The sequence below is a fragment of the Paecilomyces variotii genome (genome assembly GCF_004022145.1).
Source record: "Paecilomyces variotii strain CBS 101075 chromosome Unknown C8Q69scaffold_2, whole genome shotgun sequence".
In the NCBI taxonomy this organism is placed as follows: Eukaryota; Fungi; Ascomycota; class Eurotiomycetes; order Eurotiales; family Thermoascaceae; genus Paecilomyces; species Paecilomyces variotii.
The window spans coordinates 2,999,885-3,018,351 of NW_021167141.1; the positions used below are offsets into that span (position 1 = coordinate 2,999,885).

An 18,467-nucleotide genomic window follows, 5' to 3' on the forward strand; every position below is an offset into this window, starting at 1 on the left:
ATGGTTCCCAAAATCGAGTGAGATCCCACCGGACGAGGAGGTGAGATAATCGTGGCTGAAAACAAGCTTTCCGGTCCAGTATCAGACTTGAACTGGATCCTCCGGACGCTGAACCACGGGCGACTGGAGCTCTACCAGGCCTGGGTCTGCGCCTTCAGAACGGACGGTCTGGTCTCGCTGAAAGAGGAGACGGAGGAAGTAGACCGTGAAGAAGCAAGCGAGTAAGAATGCCAAGACAATCTCAACGATTATGAATGTGTCAATCATGCTTTTAGACATGAGGTTGATAGATAGGGATAGAAAGATAAGTGGATGAGTGGTAGAGAGGGAGGCAGGGAGAAAAAATGAGGATGGGATTTTTTTTCGTGTGATGTGAAAGGAGCGACAGACAAGACCGGGGCGCAACCCTCATCGTTATGGTGATGTGCTTAGTCGTTGTGCTTAGTCGTTGTTTCCTTAACATGTTGACGTGTTAGGCAAAGGGGATAATCACAATGAAGATGGAATTATACCTATCGCTGTGCCCAGCTGTGAACAGACAAGGCATATCTAGATGCCGATTGCTACGTTCAGACAGACGCTATAGAGCTATACAACCATGGAACATCAAATAATGGAAGTATCTCCTCGGACCACAGCTTCTCAAAGTTACTTTCACATTAATAGAGCTAGGTAACAGTCTATTTCCTATGAATGACTCTATATAGCAGCTCTAGGATCCGACCTTAGCTTATATGTGTATAGCAAGACATGAAGCGGGCGCTACTGCCATCAATCTCTGGGTTCCAGTGCGTCTGAACCGTCAATATTCATAATCGGAAGTCCTGGCATATTTGAGGGGCGGGGTGCGAATCGTGAAAAGGTCTCTCGAACGGAAACCATATAATCAACAATTGGAAGCCTAAGAAGAGGCGCCCAATATACTAGGGGAGAAGCGAAGCGTTCATGATGAGAGTCGAAGACTAGTGGGAGCCAGTCGACTGCAACTCAACCTCCGTTGAAGCTCCATATGCTTCACCATCCTTGGAATTTTCAGCTTGTTTTTGACCGGCGACGAATCCATACTGAACGGCCATCTGTTCGACCTCTTCAGTTGTCAGGTGAGGAAGGTCTTTCGCAGCACGGACGTGTCCCTTGCCGTCTGTCCAGCCCTTCGCGAAGACAATATCGATCTCTTCCAAGCTGCGTCCCGCAGTCTCCGGGTAGAAGAAGTAGATTACTGGAATGAAGAGGGCGTTCATGCAAGCGAAGAACAGGTAGGTTCCCCAGCCGATGTTGGAAATCATGACGGGCGTGACCATGACTATGATAAAATTCCAGAGCCAATTGGTGCAGGTAGATAGAGCATTGGCCTTTGCACGAGTCTTAATGGGAGAGATCTCAGCCGGGTAAAGCCACGGCAGAGACAACCAGGTAGCACCGAAGAAAGCGATGAAGGTAAACAGGCCAACTGCAGCACCCTTTGCATTGCCTGTCGTATCGTTGACCAAGCAAGCGAACGTGATAACCATAGACAGGGACTGGCCTGCGGCGCCAATGAGGAACAACTTGCGGCGACCGACACGCTCGATAAGGAACCACGAAGTGGTGGCGAAGATGGAGTACACAATCATGTTAATTCCGCCCATGAGAAGAGCCATATTGTGGTTCTCGCCGATAGATTCTTCAAACAGAATCGGGAAGTAATAGATCACTGCATTGCATCCACCGACCTGCTGCATGAATTGTCCAGAGGCACCCAGAAGCATACGGCGCAAATGTTGAGTCTTTCCGCTTGTGAACACAGCTGAGAGCGGAGTTGACTTGCCACCAACACCCGAACTATATCAGAAGAAACTGTCAGTGGATCTGAATATCTTAGACGAGAACTAAATGGTGGTACGTACGCTCTAAGAGAGTCCAGAATTGTCGCTTTCTCGACCTGCACCAACTTATCTGAAGGCTCCACGCCGCCAAGGGCAGCGATAACTCGCTCGCCTTCGTCATATTTTCCTCTCAGAAACAACCATCGGGGGCTGTCAGGGAGGAAGTACATGCCCACTGTGATGGAAATACAGAAGAAGCATTGGAACGCAATAGGGAATCTCCAGACAAGATCATCTGGTCCGTACGAGGCACCATAGTCGATCCAATAGGCAACCATGGTGCCAATGGCAACGACGCCTCCTTCGATACAGATCAACAGGCCTCGATTGCTGGATTTGGAACACTCAGCCTGATAGGTTGGAATGGTAGAAGTGTTGATGCCATTTCCTACACCCGTTACAATTCTCCCAATGACGAACTGTGCGAGCGGCTGATTTCCTGGGTAAACTACCACTTGAAGAATCACACCGATCATCATGGTGATAGCCCCAAGGATGATGGCTTTGCGTCGTCCCAGACTGTCTCCAGCCCAGATGATGAAAGCTGCACCAACAAGACATCCTACGATAGCTTAGAAACCAATTCAAATACTTGTTGTATGAACCCAACTTACCAATCTCGAAAATTGCAGTCACAAAACCTTGCATGGTTGAGTTACCTTTGGTCTCCTGGAGGACTGCTGCGAATGCGGGCGCCGTGATAATCCCCGACATGACACCCTCTAAGCAAGGTCAGTTGGCTTCCTTTTTTTTTTTTTTTTAGTCAACCCTATCAAAAGTACTTACGGTCATAACCGAATAACATGAATCCTGTTGTAGCTATACATGACACCATGAGGGACAAGGGCCGTCCCGAAAGGCCCATATATTTTGGAGGCATGATGGACAGAAACTCCAAGATAGCGTATTACTAGGAGTAGTCACCCTGGAGAAGATAATGAGATGTAGTATATCCAAGTCGTGATAACTGAAGACGCAGAGAACAAATATTGAGTGAATGATATGATAGAATCTCCTCAAATGTCAAGTTGAGGATAGACCAAATAGAGATAGTGCACAGGAGAGAACTTCATTAACGATGTCCATTTCCAAATACTTCTCATCTCCCTTTTCCATCTATGCCAGTAGTCTTTATCCAAGACGGGCCTGAAGCCACGAGGAACCATGGCATCTTCCCCGGAGACAGCGCAAGGTTTGGTTAGAAGACAACGAGCTTGACTGCTAGACAATACTCGATCTGTGCCTGCTAAATTGAACACCACTGGGGTTTGAAGCCGTGGTAATCTCGGCACCTAGGTTCTTAGGCTACCATGAGAAGTTATACTTTGCTTCATCCGGAAGTAAATATGGTTTGCGGGAAAGCACCACGGCTCGTTATCGTAAGGGACCGCGGAGTAATAACCAAAGACTAGGACTAAGAAGCCAAAGCATACCTAGGTAGTTCAAGAGAAAGCCGAGACTTTTCAGGGGGAATTATTATCTCCCTTCTAGGTTTCCAAGCTACTTTCAATGTGAGTGAAGCTTACACCCCAGCCGCTGCTGAGCCATAATAGTAAGCACTAATCATAATTTGTTATCAATTCAGTATCCTACAGACGATGAGCCTTCTGGAGATGATCAAATGGCTGACGAAAGACCTGCTTTCGTCCATTTCGATTGTTGATATTACTATTACTAAGCGAGTATTGCGATATTTTATCTTCTTTTTTTCAGCAACTAATCTGCCTTCTTGGGCGTTATTTGACCGCTCTCAGGAGCAGACCTTCCTAAGCGACTGGCCACAGATATAGCCTCGATGAGCTTGATGCCCGCATCGGTAGTCTCCTGCGCAGTATGGTGCCAGGACCAGAACTTGGTAGACTTATCAGAATCGCGGAGTAGATCAGTATCGGTCCTACAGATTTTGTGGGGAACCTCTGTCTCGTTCCCATCTTCAGTCTCATCCTCCGAGGGACGGACATGCTGGCTAGATGCCGCTGTAGGATCCAATCTGTTAGTCTCAATCACGACGTCCGTGACCTCGTTAAAACGGACGCGCGGCTTATATACTCTGCACAGTTCGGCTGCTTCCTCAGAGAAGGTCTCCAGATAGCGTCTTTGGATAGTATCGCGCCGTGCTTTCTCACGATGGATGGTCTCTGACCCGATCTTCTGTAGCGCAGTGCGGACAACGTACCGAGCGACATAATAAAGTTGCTCAGCGACGAAGATCGTCAGAAGCAGAGACCACAGTTCGACCTGTCGGACATTTCTGCGGTAGAGGTGCACGATGGCCGCCGTGGACAGACAGCCCAACCAAGCGATGAACTCCAAGATGCTGAGGCAAGGGCCGATGGTGTCGGTACGGAGCGGCGCTGGTCGCTGCCGCTCCATAATGGTCTTGAAGAGCTCACTGCGGAAGCCAGTCCAGTGGAGGAACAAGAACACCAGAGGCACAAGTGGCCAGACTGCCCCGAAAAGAGCGAGATACCCGAACTGGACGCAGATCTCCAAGAGATTATCCTGCACATCGCGTACAGTAGCCTCGGACTCATCTCTCACGCGGCTCAAGAAACCGGACTCTTCGGGATGGTCGATCAAAAGGAGAGAGGAGCTGTTTGAGCGCCGGTATGGATGAAGGATATCCGTTGGCCTGTCGGGCAGGTAGTGGAGATACTTCATGAACGAGACCTGCGCGCCGTGCGGCAGGAAATTCCTCTCCCTGAATTGCAGCATGACAGTCACCAGCACGAAGGAGATGACTTGCTGCTGTAAGCGGCGGGAATCTATATGTCTTGGAATCCGGTCAGAGAACCAAGTGAAATGCAAGGCATCCAAAGAGGAGCCAATTCGGTCCCCAAAGGGGACGCAGACAAAAGCTGTCAGTAGCAAGGGCAAGAAGTAGGTGATGAATCTCGATAGGAAGGTCTTCTGGGCTCGTGCTAGCTCATACTGGGCCTCAGTGCGATGGTTCTCGTAGTCTGTCAACCTGGCCGCAGCCTTACTGAGGATCGAGCTTATTCTTGGCAGGGAGAGGGCCAAGGATATGGTCGGGAGGAAGTCCTGCGGAATCACTTGTCAGACGGGTATATTCCATTTGAGATTGGGAGATACGTACTATGAAAGCTTTAAAGGGGCCTTTGTAGACCTCCAAGGCGAGGAGCTCGACAGTAAAGGTCACCAGGACCAAGGAACCAATGAAGAAACTGGCGAGTATGGCAACTGCGAACTGTGGTAGCTGTCGAAGTAGCTGCTTTTCGACCTGGTAGATCTCTTTTGTCCTCTGCACCGTTTGATGCCCCTGCGCTTCTTTTTCCCAGGTGCTGTGGGCCCTATCGCCCTTGACCTCACACACACCTCTAGAACCCCATCTGATGGCGAGATCGGTTTGTTGCACCTTCCAGTATTCGACAAAGATGATACACCATAGACAACTGATGACAGAGAAGCCGATAGAGTACGAGCCGTAGTACATCCAGCTGAGAGTTGCGAAAACTGCTGCGCCAGCAAGGAAGAAACCGTAGTATTGCCCAAACGCAAAGTAAAGTGCGACCTGTATGAAACCTATTAGTGCTGGTGAATCAATTATATAATGGCTGAATAAGTACCCTCTCGCCAAACAAGGCTCGTAGCTCATCTAGATCGTCCGACTCCAGAATCCTGAGCCGCCTCCATCGTCGAAAGAGCCCTCTGTTGGCATTGGGGCTATGGAGCGGAAAGCATGCTTTGACATTCTTCCACCTCCCGCGATTTGCGGTTACTTCTGCACCACCGTCGTCTTTTCGCCCTGTAACGAGGTGATGAATCGACCGCAGCTCCTCCGCCTCGGTATCACCGTCGATAACAGTGTGACTGTCGCCCACGGGACGGATATCCGAGATCCCATCGAGCCAGTCCTTGACTCTATATCCCTTCATTTAGCACGCAGTAATCAAGACCTCGATGGAGCAGTTAGTCCTCACCTAGACTTGAAGACTTCGTGCCCCAGACGTTCTCTGGGCGCATTGACGAAGACCAGTAATGAGGCTCCATTACCATGTCGGACTTGGGTACGGAGACCCGCCTCATCCAGGTCCCGGATCAGGGACCGAAACTCATCGATAGCGGCAGCGGTATCTGAGGATGATGTCAGCTGTGATCTAGTTACGAGGTCGACACCAACGGAAAACATACCAGCACCATCAAACTGATAGCGGATAACCCAGTCGACACCGAGATTCTCTTCGTCAGATGATCGACGATCGGGAAAGAGCACCATTGCCCTCGTGAAGAATAGCAGCGCTGCAGTGACGGGTGCCTCGTCACGAGGAAACCGGAAATGACAACTAGGAACGGAAGCAGGACTAAAAATGAAGCACTTTTCTCATCGCATGATGGACGAGTATGTATATTTTTTTGTCGTGAAGCAGAGATCTCGAGAATCAACTGGCTTCTCAGCGTCACATTATCCACTGGTATTATTTGTCGAGTATCAAGAGTAGAGTAGAGTAGAGTAGAGTAGGCAGACGAGGAAAGATGCGGGAGGAACCGGCTGGGCAGTATTTAGGGAAAGGAACAGCAAGTGTTTGACAGCTCAGCCCTACTACTTAACTTAGCAAAGAACGATTGATTACGCATTCTTACTAGATTACTAGCAGTAACTAACTAGTTAGCAGGGAGAATTCTCTCAGTTATTAGTTTAGTTCACTTCGAAAATCACAAATCAGAGCGGGGCGCCGGTCGGGTGACTGAGCATTCCACTTCCCACGTGTCTCAGTATAAGTAGGAGAGGTAAGTTAAGTACAGTAGTAGTTAAGTGAATATTGATTTTCAGACGATGACGGAGCCGATACAGAGCAGAACAAAGTCTCAAAGACCTTTGTGCGTTTATTATTATTATGATCAGTCAGATATCGACCTCTGCACGAGGACAATCCGGTTTGACTTGTGCAGAACCGCCTAGAAAAACTACTACAACTAGCAAACGAGGGGATCATCCGGGCAATTCCCACAGCATGATCACGACGGGGTTCAGTGATGTGAGCTAACCCGCACAAGTTCACTAAGGACAAGTCAATGGCCTGTTTTTAGAACATTTCAACACACCAAGCTGAGCCAAGCTTTTCGGGGCTTGATTAGCGGTCCCATCGTTCCGGTGATGGCCTTTGTTAGCCGGAAACTAGTCATGGGCCATGAAATGAAGAGTCTCCAAGAGGGGGAAAGGGGAGGAAAAGGGAGAGAAGCACTGTGTTAATAATGATAATATTCAATTAATCCCTACCTATCTTGTTCTCTCGAAAATCCAGGTGGTCTGTCCGAGGTCCTGATAGATAGTATAAATACTAGATAGATAGTGAGAGGGAATTGACTCAATTAATAATAATGGCTATGTCAGCCCCACAGAATGAAAAAGTTAGACGAAGAAATACTAACTAGTACTCCATAATAATGATATGAAAAGGAAATGATCTGATTACTTGACGACAACCCGGTTCCCCAGACGGGTAAGGCCATCCTATCGTATTTTCTCATTATTCCCCGACTCCACACAAACTCAACTGCCAAGTATTCTAACGGGCTTCCAGAGTTCCGATCTGATAGACGAGATCTAAAACGAAAATCGCTACATAAGAGAAGGCACAGTAAGAATACCATTATAATGAAACTGCCCTCCCGTCGGTCTTGGCTGCGGGGGGGATACCGGGGTCCATTCCCCTGACTTAGTATATATAGACTACTATGGTACTACACACAGGCTGTTTGCGGAGTACTTAGCTCGCTGCGTACCGTAATTAAACAATCTATTTTAAAGAAATGATCGTCCCTAAATACGGTGAACAGATACCATGGTCCACGAACAGGGACACAAACCCCTTGCATACTATCACATTTCCACCTGACAACCATGGATACCACCACACGCCGGGATTTGGGGTTACATATTTAGACCTCACTCTTCCAATCTAGTCGTTGCAGATACATATCAACGTTACCATCTCCATCTCAAATACTCGCCTTGCTCGTATAATACTGTGTGAAGTCATGCAGGAGAACATTCAAGAACTGCTCATCCAACGAGGTCAGATTCATCTCTTCGAACAATATAGGCCGCAGAATTCTTTTTTTTAAAAACAAAGAGAGGGAATTTTCTTACCATTGACATTTCCAACGCGAGCTGCGGATCTTTTTCCGCCTTCTGACACTCCACCAGCAACGGATCCGTCTGCCCGCATTTTCAGGGTCATTCTTGCTCAGACGGTAGAAGTTCTCCCGCGACGATGGATCAATCACTTCTGTATAGATCTTGCGACGGATCTCGGCGTACTTATCGAGGATGGAATCGTCTGCGAGACCCTTGTGGATTCCGACCAGACAGTCGTAGAGGCTGCCTACGTCGGCGATACCCCCCGTGAGGCCAAGGCCGCCGCTACAGAAGTATCAGTATAGCTCTGATACCGACCATCATGACGAAAGAAAAAGGGGAATGGGGTCAAGAAACATACAATGGATTACACAAATGCGCCGCATCAGCCGCCAGGATGAACCTCCCCACGCGAAACTTTGGCGCGCATCGCTGCTGCAGCTTATACGGGCTGATATTCGTGATTCTATACTCCCCCGGCTTGGGGCTTCCAGGTAGGAATTCCTGGAACCGCATCGGCTGTCTCTTCTTGTATTCTTCCGGAGTCAGACCGGGCTTATCGCAGTATGAGACACGATATAACCCGTCGTTGGCGATTTTCGCAACCATGTGCCAGTTGTCCGGGTCGACGATATAGTTTGTGTCGAGGTAGCCGAATTTCGTGAAGTCGTAATATACCTGTTCCATTTCATTCAAAGATGCATCAGTCTTTTGAACTTCCCATTCATCGCCCTCTCTCATCAAGGGGATGCCAATTCTTTTCACTTCATATGAAAAGAAAAGAAAAGATAAGATCTTCTTCCATTTCAACTCACATTCGTCGCGATAATCTGCGCATCCAACGTCTCCCCGGGAAAATTCATCTCCCCAAACAACGCTCTCCGGATCTTACTATTCCCACCATCACACCCGACAACATAATCCGCCTCGAACATCTTCACACCCTCGGGCGTCTCGACTTTCGCCCACGCCTTCTTCTCATCCTGTCCGATATCCACAACTCGATGCGACCAATTCACCTTCGCGATCGGGTCATACTTCTGCACATGTGCATAGAGGACTTTTCCCAATCTGTTCAGCGGCAACACGACCATCGCGTCCGGGTTATCGGGAAAAGTCATCTTGGCGATCACACTCCCGTCTACTTTGCGCCAGCAGGCCGTGGAGGGTTTGAAGCCGCGAGCCGCGACGTCGTCGAGAACGCCGGCTTTGCGGAGGATCTGGATCGCAGGGGGTGCATAGTGTGCTGCGCGAGGTTGTTCGTCGAGTTGGGAGGTTTGTTCGAGGAGTGTGGTGGAGATTCCTTGTCTGGCGAGGAGGATGGAGAGTAAGAGACCGGATGGACCGGCGCCAACGATGAGGACTTTGGATAGTTTTCCTCCTCCTCTTCCTGTTGTGATCTGTTGTCCCGACATTTGGCTTGTTTTTTTGTCTTTACTTCTTTTATCCAAGACTTTTCTTTTTTTACCAATGATCGTGATACTCTAACAGACAGAAACAGAAAATCGTTCACCGACAGGGAGACCCTTGCTGTCTCTCTTAGAGAATAATTATATCAATCAATCAGTCAATCAATCTCCCACACCTTCCCCCCCAACTCCACGCGACATTAGAAACCATTTATGTTTGGGAAAAACCATCGTGGGGCTTCTACCACCACCACCACCACCACCTACCTAGGTACCTACCGACATAACTAACTTAACCCCCCCGATGTCGCTCAACTCGGGGAGGAGGATGACAAGAGATACGAACCCACACGCCCATCCATCCCATGCGGGGCCTAAATAAGAACAATAATAGTAAGCAAAAACATGCAGACCGCCATATCTAACCAACTAACAAACAAGAAAAAAAAAGAGAGAGAGAGCTCAGACTGCCCGAACAAAGTCCGGAAAATATAGATCCCACCGGGAAAACTCCCTTGCGGGGAAAGACAATAATGGAGCGGTGGCGGATAGGAAATACTGCAATTCGAGTTTAGTAGTTTACTAGTAGTAGTAGTAGTAGTAGTAGTAGTAGTAGTAGTAGTAGTAGTAGTAGTAGTAGTAGTAGTAGTAGTAGAAATTGAAATAATATTATTCTACCTATACGGGAGGGAAAATGTTCATACCCTCGGGTAACTAAACTCCTGGGGGGAAGATTAATACAGTACGCCTGTTTTTGGCCTTGCTTTCTTTGGTGGTGGTCGTGGCATAGATTGAAAGTCGTTATTTGAACTACGAAGGTGTGTTGATATAGAACTGCCACGTAGGGTTAATCAGTGTTCATGGAAGGTTAGGTTGGGTCTTGATCTGTTTGTTCAGAGGCATATCTAGTGTGTTGTTGAGGTAGATACTGGAGTACGGAATACCATACGGAGTACTATAGAGAGAATGTGGATATGGTGGCGGAGTGGAAAATGCGGGGGTGGCCAGCCAGGATGTGGAGGCTTCGGTACAGTCTTTTTGCTCGGGTAAAGCACTTTTCTAGATCATAACGTGCTCTCACAATATATACAGCCCATACGGATCTAGATATTAATTACAATGTCATGGCTGATTAAGTTTACGAGACGAGGCATTTGAATCAGAACGAGTTGAATTGTCCTTGATATATTTTTGTCTATATCCTTCTTTTCCCACAGAAAAACGAAATGCTTATATAACTCAGACCAAAAAAGAAAAAGAAAAAGAAACTACGCCAGACTTTATCGTCAGCTGCGTATTCGGGAATTCATATGTCAATGTCGTCTTGTCGCTAAGATACAGAGAGCCAGCTCAGTGGTGGAACAGCCGAGTGCCCTGCTCGACGTACACGATTCCGAGCTTCTCGGCAGTCTCGAAGACAGCGCCGTCGTTCTGGCTGCCGCTGGGGGCCGCAATGTACTTGACACCGGAGCGGGCGGCACGGAACACGTTGTCCGTGAAGGGGAACTGCGCATGAAAATGTTAATCACAATATAACACCAATATGAAAGATTAGGATCACATACGAAAGCATCCGAGGAGACTGCAACCTCGCTCAGCTGCTTCAGCCAAGCCTCGCGCTCCTCCTTGGTGAACTGAGCAGGAACTTCCTCGAAGACCCGCTCGAATTCGGCCTTCTCGATCTCGTTGCTGGGCACCTGGCCGGAGCACAGCATGTCGATGGCGTTGCTCTTGTCGGGGCGCTTGGTGCCCTTCTTCCACTTGAGGTTGAGAGCACGGTCGTGGAAACGCATCCACCAGTTGTCGGCCTTGTCACCGGCCAGACGGGTGCAGTGGATACGGCTCTGCTGACCGGCACCCAGACCGATGACTTGGCCGTTCAGGGCGTAACAGACAGAGTTGGACTGCGTGTACTTCAGAGCAATGGTGGCCACCGTGAGGTCACGGAGAGCAGAGTCGGGAAGGGTCTTCAGGTCCTTGGGGGTGACGATGGTGTTGAAGGTCTTGGTAGGAGTGATGGTGACGTCGTTGCGGTGCTGGGTAAGCTGGACGCCGTAGAGGGTACGGGTCTCCTGAGGAGCAGGGACGTAAGACTCGTCCATCTGGAGAACAAGGTACTTGCCGCCCTTCTTGCCAGTCAGGAGCTTGAGAGCCTCGGGCTCGTAGCCAGGGGCGATGACACCGTCCGAGACCTCACGGGAGATGATCTTGGCGGTGGGGACATCGACGATGTCACTGAGGGCAATGACATCTCCAAAGCTGGACATGCGGTCAGCGCCACGAGCACGGGCGTAAGCCTGGGCGAGACCGGAGTTCTCGAGTCCCTCAATGTCATCAACCATGTAGACCTTGCGCTCCTTCTCGTTCAGGGGAACACCGATAGCAGCACCAGCGGGAGAGACGTGCTTGAAGCTCGCCGCAGCAGGGAAGCCGAGGGCCTGCTTCAGCTCCTTGACCAGCGGCCAGGCGTTGAGGGCATCGAGCAAGTTCACGTAGCCGGGAGATCCACCAAGCACCTTGAACGGAAGCTTGCCCTGGACCATGTAGGCAGCGGCAGGCTTCTGGTGGGGGTTGGTACCATAGCGGAGAGAAAGATGCTGAAGACCGTTACCAGCATACTGCTTGCGGAAGAAGCCCGAGATGGCAGAGTCGTAGTCGGCAGTCTGCTCGAAGGCCTTGAGGGCGTACAGCTTGCGGCTCTCCTCAGTGACCTCGCCGGCCTCCAGCTCCTTCAGGAACTCGGGGTAGTCGTTGGGGTCAGAGAGGATGGTAACGCGGGAGTGATTCTTGGCCGCAGCACGGAGAAGAGTCACACCACCAATGTCAATCTCCTCGACAGCCTCGGGGATAGTGACGTTGACCTTGGCGACGGTCTCCTTGAACGGGTAGAGGTTGCAGACAACGTAGTCCACCTTGGCGATCTTCTGGTCGGCCAGGTCCTTCTCGTCGGACTCCAGATCGCGAGCCAGGATACCACCATGCACGGCAGGGTGGAGGGTCTTGACACGTCCACCGAGCATCTCGGGGGCGTTGGTGATGGCAGAAACATCCCTTATCGTCAGGTCAGCCGGAGTTTCCTCCAATATGACATATCCTGTCCATCGTCCAGCCAGAAATAACCACACCACACCACACCCCTCAGTTGACAAAGGAGTGTGACCACCATTACTATCCCGCATGATGTATGGGAAGACTCACTCAACGGGGAATCCAGCCTCGCGGATCAGCTTCGCCGTACCACCAGACGCGAGCAGACGGACATTGTGCTTGACAAGGCCCTTGGCCAGGTCCAGCAGACCGGTCTTGTCGTAGACGGAGAGGATAGCTATGTCAGAGCGTCAGTTGAAGCCATCATGACAATTGACCATATAACAACAGTATATATTTAAAAAAAAAGATAAAAAGGACCGACCCGATCCCATCCCTCAACCATATTGCTTCAAAATATCAAAAATGACGTACCTGACTTCTGCGCCATGACGGATGGAAACCCTGTCGAACTAATATCATCGAAAGAAACCAGTATTAGCCCCAGATTCCAATCAGTTTTCTTCACGGCACGAAAAACCAGAAAAACCACAACCAAGTATTATTAGAGAGACAGGAAAGGCACAAAAGCTCAAGACCACAGATTTCACATACCCTTTCTTCGATCGATTGAGACAATGCAAGGAAGTGCGAATCCAACCCAAGATCACTGCGAGAAAGAAGGTCAAATAAAAAAAGAAAGAAAGAAAGTTGAACACCGACCTCGCACTTTTTCTCCCGTTTCCCTTTTTCCCGCGGGGTTCGACCTCGCACTCTGAACTCTCTCGGATCAAGTAAGAAAGACGGATCCGCTCCTTGAACCCCGCACCATCCCGCATCAGGTTTAGCGCATTATCCAGTTTCGCCATTGACATCAGCTATTCACCGCTTTCCTAATCTGATAGATATCTTGGATCATGTGGTATCACCTGATGTGATCGATATCACCTGATGACATGGCGCACAGACCATCTGCCTAAACGGGTCCGCGTATATTTTGAGATTTTTCGGCTTCGAATTTTCCTTTTTCTTTTCTTTCTTTTTTTTTTTTTCTTCATGAACAACGCAAATAATCAACATTCTTCTCAAAAAGCGTTCCTACGAGGTTTACTTCACGTTGGCCTATGAAGTACGGAAATCGTCATAGAGAATGGAGATCAGATGTGGCTGACTTCTGTTGGCTGCATGGTGTCGATCTTGGGTGCAGTGCCTTCCTATTGTAAGTGGAAGGGATTGCAATGATTGACTCTACATGCTCCTTTTTCTTTCCCACTATATTTCTTTCTGTCTACGTAAGTGAAGGAAGATTCATCGCGTAAAAATTCGTATTCTGCGTTGAACAGCCTATTATTATTTAAGAGTTGATCGGTGTATGGGTGTGCGAGTCATAACGTTTCAAGGGATCCCTTTCTCTTATCCCTCCGGGTATAAAACGACAATAATGATCGACTTTTGCATGTCTCTCGGAACGAGTTCAGCGGCTTGCTGCAGGTCCGCTCGGTGCCAGCAAACGTCCAATGTTTCCAAAGCACACGCATGCGCAAAACAGGACACTGGCCACCCACGTGCCGATCGCAATGCTGTCCCAGGAGAGTCCCAGCTCGAGGCCGTATATCTGCCCCGAACCGTTGGGGATCGTAATCCGAGCGGGTGGATTGGTTGGCATTGGGATCACCTCTGGGCTGACCTGCAGGATGACGCCCATTCCGATTATGCCCACTGCTGTCGACAGGAAAAACCCAGGCTTGGAGCGATCCACAAGGTACCACAGAACCGGGTTGACGAGGGCGAGGGTGAGAGAGGCTTGGGCTGTACTCTGCCAGGGCAATCTGCGCTATAAGATTGTCAGCAATCCGAAGTATATGTCAGGGACGGGAGGGAAATATATATAGCTGTAATGAGAACTTACAGTAGCGAAAGCAATGCCAACAAAGGCACCAATGCTGCGGACGACAGGACTCCAGCGTGAGAAGCGAGACTCTGCATCTGGCTGTTTGGCTGGCTTCGCAGCTTCACCCAGAAAATCTCCCCATAACCCGTCCAGCCAGGGCAGCACACTCCCCAGGGCCACGCCGGCGAGTCCCCATAAACCAATGTACTCCCATGAAGACGAATCGATATTCGTCTTCACCGGCGTGATCCAATGATTCTCGTGTAGATGAGAGACGAGGGTGCCGTAGGCAACGCCGAAACCGAACAGGAGGACGCTCCGCTGCACAAAGGGGAGAACTGTTCCACGAAAGCCATGGCTGCGACGAGCAGAGGAGCCTCTCCTCAAAGCTGGCTTTTCTTCTGACACCGGCGACAACTGCGTCTTCTCAGCGCCAGAAGGCTGGACCTCCGTCCCCCACGGTGTTGAATCGTCGCCGCGCGGGTTGTCGAAGGCGGTTGGAGAGTAGATACCGTACAAGGTGGACGAGGTCAGGTTGAGAATCGAGCCAGTACGGCTTCCCAGCCCGTCTTTTGTGCTTTCCTTTGTGCTCAGTAGATCTGGATTCGTGGGCTCCGGATGAGGCGTGGAAGGCTCGGAGGAATCGTTCGACGGCGCCAGTTCGAAAGTGCGCCGCGGCACAGGTTGCACGATCGTGGGCTGTTGTTGAGACATAGCGGGCGACAATCAACAGTTGCTCACCGGGCAAGAAGCTGCTTCTGCACCCGTAATAATGAATAATGTCAAAAGTCTGCAATAATGATTTTTTCGCGCCCCCAAGGCAGCATTCAACGAAGGAGACTGGGCGGCTGGCTCCCTAAGCTTAGCGTTGTCGCGGGCTAAAGTTAAGTAGAGGAGAGAGCTCGGATCGATTCCACTCTACTCAACGCTCCAAAGAAGACTTTTGTAGTACGTAGTACTGTACAATGGAATGGAAGTCTCCGCCAAAAGCCGCAGTGATGTGATGCTCCCTTCAAGTATCTGGGGAAATAGTCCTGTGGTGCCGGACTACTGTCTGTTCTTAAGCTCACCGCGCAACGGATTGTGACTGTCCCGACGCCGACGGGGTCAACAGTTTCGGCGCTAACTTATTCGCAAATGGACCGAGAGGATTGGCGGGAAACTTAAGCAGTCAAGAACGCGGAGAATCGCTGATCACCCGGTCAGTCAATAATCGAAATGGACACTTAACTTACTCTGCATTCCTCACGGAGCGGGGAAGAGATGGGGGGAACGTACCTTAGTTGCTTGCCTGTTGCGTTTCAGGTCGATCCCACCCGCGTGTACTTATGAGGAGAGAGGAAGACAAGCTTGTTCCGGTCTGAAAAACACAGGAATAATAAGTAAGTAATGGATAATCTAGTCTAGTTTGAGAAAACAAACACCAAGAATAAGAGGCATCGAAACGATTCAAGAAGAAGAAAAAAATGACGTCTTTGACTGGTCGAATTAGATGGAAGCAGGTAGGGCAGATACTTAAGCAAGAGGGACAGAAATAATCATAATAATAATAATAATTATTGATGAAGTCTCCGTGTCCCTGTGCTGTTATGGAGACGCTATCCGATCAATCCGGTCTGATCTCATCCATTCACCCTCAATACGGAGCAAAGATCAGTAACGCCCTTTCTTCCCCCCGCAGATATTCTACCATCTACAGCCGAGGCCATCGTTGTGCGTGTGCGAGGCAGCCACCATGCGGGCCCTCGTACGAAGAACGATCACTCACTCAGCATCCTTACATCGCTCAACAGAGACTCGATTGAGCTGTAAGAGTGATTCGATACGCTAATGTTGAGAGTCGTTGATGCGATCTAGCCAGCCATTTGCGATGCTTTGATCCAATCGGAGGCTTCCTGGACGCTTGAAGGAGCAAGGGTCATTCCTGATAGTTGCTCCGGAATCCCACTCTAATTCTCGATAGAGAATTGCCATGCCTCGACATGATGAGGAATAGTAGACGTGGCGCAATCTAGCATCCAGCTACGGCTGGCTGAGACACGTGATATATATATATATATATATATATGCCCCATCAGTGTGTGGCACACGATGAGCTTCAACGAAACACAGAATAGCAATCATTTCACCCTCTCTGGGTCCGGAAACCGTGAATTCAATCACAAGTATAACGACAAGACTATCAAGTCTTGGTTTCACAAGAGATTCGATCTATAGATAGCGAGGGCAGAATAGACTATGCAACTTGTACTGTATCTCCAACACCAAGGGACAATGGACAATCTCTTTTTGCAAAGCAGAAACTGACACATACAGTACATCGCAATGGAAACAATATTTGGTGAGGACAGTGGCGCCCCGGACATGACCACCCTTCTGACACAGTAGCACCTGAACGCGATTTCGACAGAGGGGGAAGAAATAGTAAGACAGTTAGAGAAAAGACAAAACAAGAGCCATGCATGCCATGCGTGGTGATTACCCGTTGCCAAATACCCCCCCCCATAAGGACCCAGATATCAAGTGCCTCCCACCCTTACTGATCTTCCATGGTTTCATCGTCATCGCCTTCTCCTGCTTCGTCTCCTTCCACCTCAACTTCGGCTTCGCCCTCAGCCTCTCCCTCTACATCGGCCTCAGGCTCCGAGCTCTCGCTCGCAGCGTAGCCGTTGCCTCCGTAGTTAGACTCGTTCTCGTTCTCTTCACCATCGCCTTCGCCTTCTTCAACATCTTCGTCTTCAGCTTCCTCCTGCTCTTCGTCGTCCTCATTATCAGTAGAAAGGGCATCGGCATCCTCGTCGACATCAGCTTCTGCCTCGCCTTCACCGCCTTCGATGAAGCTGTCCTCGTAGCCCTGATCCTCGTCGCCAGGGGCCAGGTGGGCACGGCTAGAAGATGGAGCAGGTTCGCCGCCTTCTTCACCAGCGAGTTCTTTGTCGACCTCGTCCAGCACTTCCTCGCCCTCTCTTTCGACATCTTCATCCACAGACGCAGTCGGCATGGGCGAGAGCTCCTGACGGAGCGGAGACGGCGCTTCCAGACCGTCCTTAGCAGTAGCGACTGCGAGACCAGCCCGGGAGGTACGACTACGGCCGCCTTTGCTACGACTAGCAGCGAGCCCGTTCCTCCTGGGCGTGGTGTTAGTGCTGGCAACAGGCTTACGTCGTGCACGGCTAGTTCTTCCTCCTCGACCTCGAGAAGGACTCCCAGGACGAGCATCGGAAGGATCGACTACCGTATAGCCATTGAGCTGTGACTTATGCCGCTCCTCTCGTTCCTTCTTTCGGTCTTTCCTGGGGCCGTTAGCCTCTTCCCAATCCCAGCGGTCCAGTCTTCGGTTGGCCTTTCGGATGACAGAGAGGAAAAAGCTTGCAGCTTCGCCAAAATCATCCTCTTCCGCAGGGTTGGGGAGCAAGCCACCCTTTCCCCAGGAGTTCTCATCTTCCGTGTCATATCCATCTGGAAGGCCCTGGAGCAGGCGACAGTAGCGTGCCATGGGAATCTCAGCCTCGCGCTTTACTCGCAGAGCCTTGTAAGCCTCATTCTTGCGCTGAGCTAGGAGGTAGTCAATCCGCTGTCGGCGATTCTGCTCGACGGCAAGCTGATGCTGAGTGAGAGGGCGGGGTCTGCGGCCGGGCGTATGTTGTGGCGTGATAGCCGACTCCGTGACGAATTGATTGAGAATAGGGTGACCCGATCCCGGGGGTGCTGGTGATGCGGTGTCAGGTGTCTGATCCATCTTCGTCTTGATGATCAGACGCTGTTGGGCAGCAGAGACAGGGAGTGACTCCCTCTTGACCCGTTTGTAGCGTCCGCGTGCAGACCCGGGTGTACGGTAGTCTTCCTCGTCATCGAGGCGTCTGGAGGAGGGATGCAGCGGAGTGGACATGGCGGAGCGGCCACCCAGACTGACCCTATCAGCACGACCTAAAAGAACTATTAGACAAAGAGCTTGAGACATCCCAGCGGTTGGTCACTTACCAGAGAGATCACCGGAAGCCTGGTCGTCTTCGAAACTGTAATCTGCCGCGCCTAGATGTACCATCAGTCATCCGACAAATATACCAAGAAACGTTGCATAGCTACTTACCCTTTCGTGATCGCTTCGTCGCTCTTGGGATAGGCTCATCTTCTTCCAGGATGCCTGTACATTAACAATTATTAGGCCAAGTTCA

The 18,467-nt window shown here is 50.1% G+C and overlaps 5 protein-coding genes across 5 annotated transcripts; all 5 read right to left on the reverse strand.

Moving 5' to 3' along the window:
• Positions 1-621: 621 nt before the first annotated feature.
• C8Q69DRAFT_429025 (putative sugar transporter) lies at positions 622-2,846 on the reverse strand. Its single transcript, XM_028628465.1, has 4 exons — positions 2,652-2,846; positions 2,480-2,587; positions 1,887-2,427; positions 622-1,821 (listed from the first exon to the last, which is right to left on the reverse strand). The coding sequence occupies exons 1-4, from the start codon at positions 2,743-2,745 to the stop codon at positions 963-965; spliced, it is 1,602 nt and encodes a 533-aa protein (XP_028487909.1). The 5' UTR covers positions 2,746-2,846; the 3' UTR covers positions 622-962.
• Positions 2,847-3,472: 626 nt separating this feature from the next.
• Positions 3,473-6,430, reverse strand: C8Q69DRAFT_164875 (calcium-activated chloride channel-domain-containing protein). Its single transcript, XM_028625711.1, has 5 exons — positions 6,018-6,430; positions 5,807-5,960; positions 5,453-5,747; positions 4,963-5,397; positions 3,473-4,907 (listed from the first exon to the last, which is right to left on the reverse strand). The coding sequence occupies exons 1-5, from the start codon at positions 6,100-6,102 to the stop codon at positions 3,582-3,584; spliced, it is 2,295 nt and encodes a 764-aa protein (XP_028487910.1). The 5' UTR covers positions 6,103-6,430; the 3' UTR covers positions 3,473-3,581.
• Positions 6,431-7,851: 1,421 nt separating this feature from the next.
• On the reverse strand, positions 7,852-9,529 carry C8Q69DRAFT_164908 (putative monooxygenase). Its single transcript, XM_028625712.1, has 3 exons — positions 8,781-9,529; positions 8,327-8,643; positions 7,852-8,250 (listed from the first exon to the last, which is right to left on the reverse strand). The coding sequence occupies exons 1-3, from the start codon at positions 9,378-9,380 to the stop codon at positions 7,974-7,976; spliced, it is 1,194 nt and encodes a 397-aa protein (XP_028487911.1). The 5' UTR covers positions 9,381-9,529; the 3' UTR covers positions 7,852-7,973.
• An 889-nt stretch (positions 9,530-10,418) lies between these two features.
• On the reverse strand, positions 10,419-13,456 carry C8Q69DRAFT_458284 (cytidine deaminase-like protein). Its single transcript, XM_028629977.1, has 5 exons — positions 13,017-13,456; positions 12,837-12,874; positions 12,573-12,699; positions 10,940-12,425; positions 10,419-10,880 (listed from the first exon to the last, which is right to left on the reverse strand). The coding sequence occupies exons 1-5, from the start codon at positions 13,274-13,276 to the stop codon at positions 10,725-10,727; spliced, it is 2,067 nt and encodes a 688-aa protein (XP_028487912.1). The 5' UTR covers positions 13,277-13,456; the 3' UTR covers positions 10,419-10,724.
• Positions 13,457-13,875: 419 nt separating this feature from the next.
• On the reverse strand, positions 13,876-15,006 carry C8Q69DRAFT_504911 (INSIG domain protein; the record flags this gene model as incomplete). The annotated part of the gene is made up of 2 exons (XM_028632652.1): positions 13,876-14,235; positions 14,311-15,006. 2 exons carry the CDS (start codon positions 15,004-15,006, stop codon positions 13,876-13,878), a joined length of 1,056 nt encoding a protein of 351 aa, XP_028487913.1.
• Between the last annotated feature and the right edge of the window lie 3,461 nt (positions 15,007-18,467).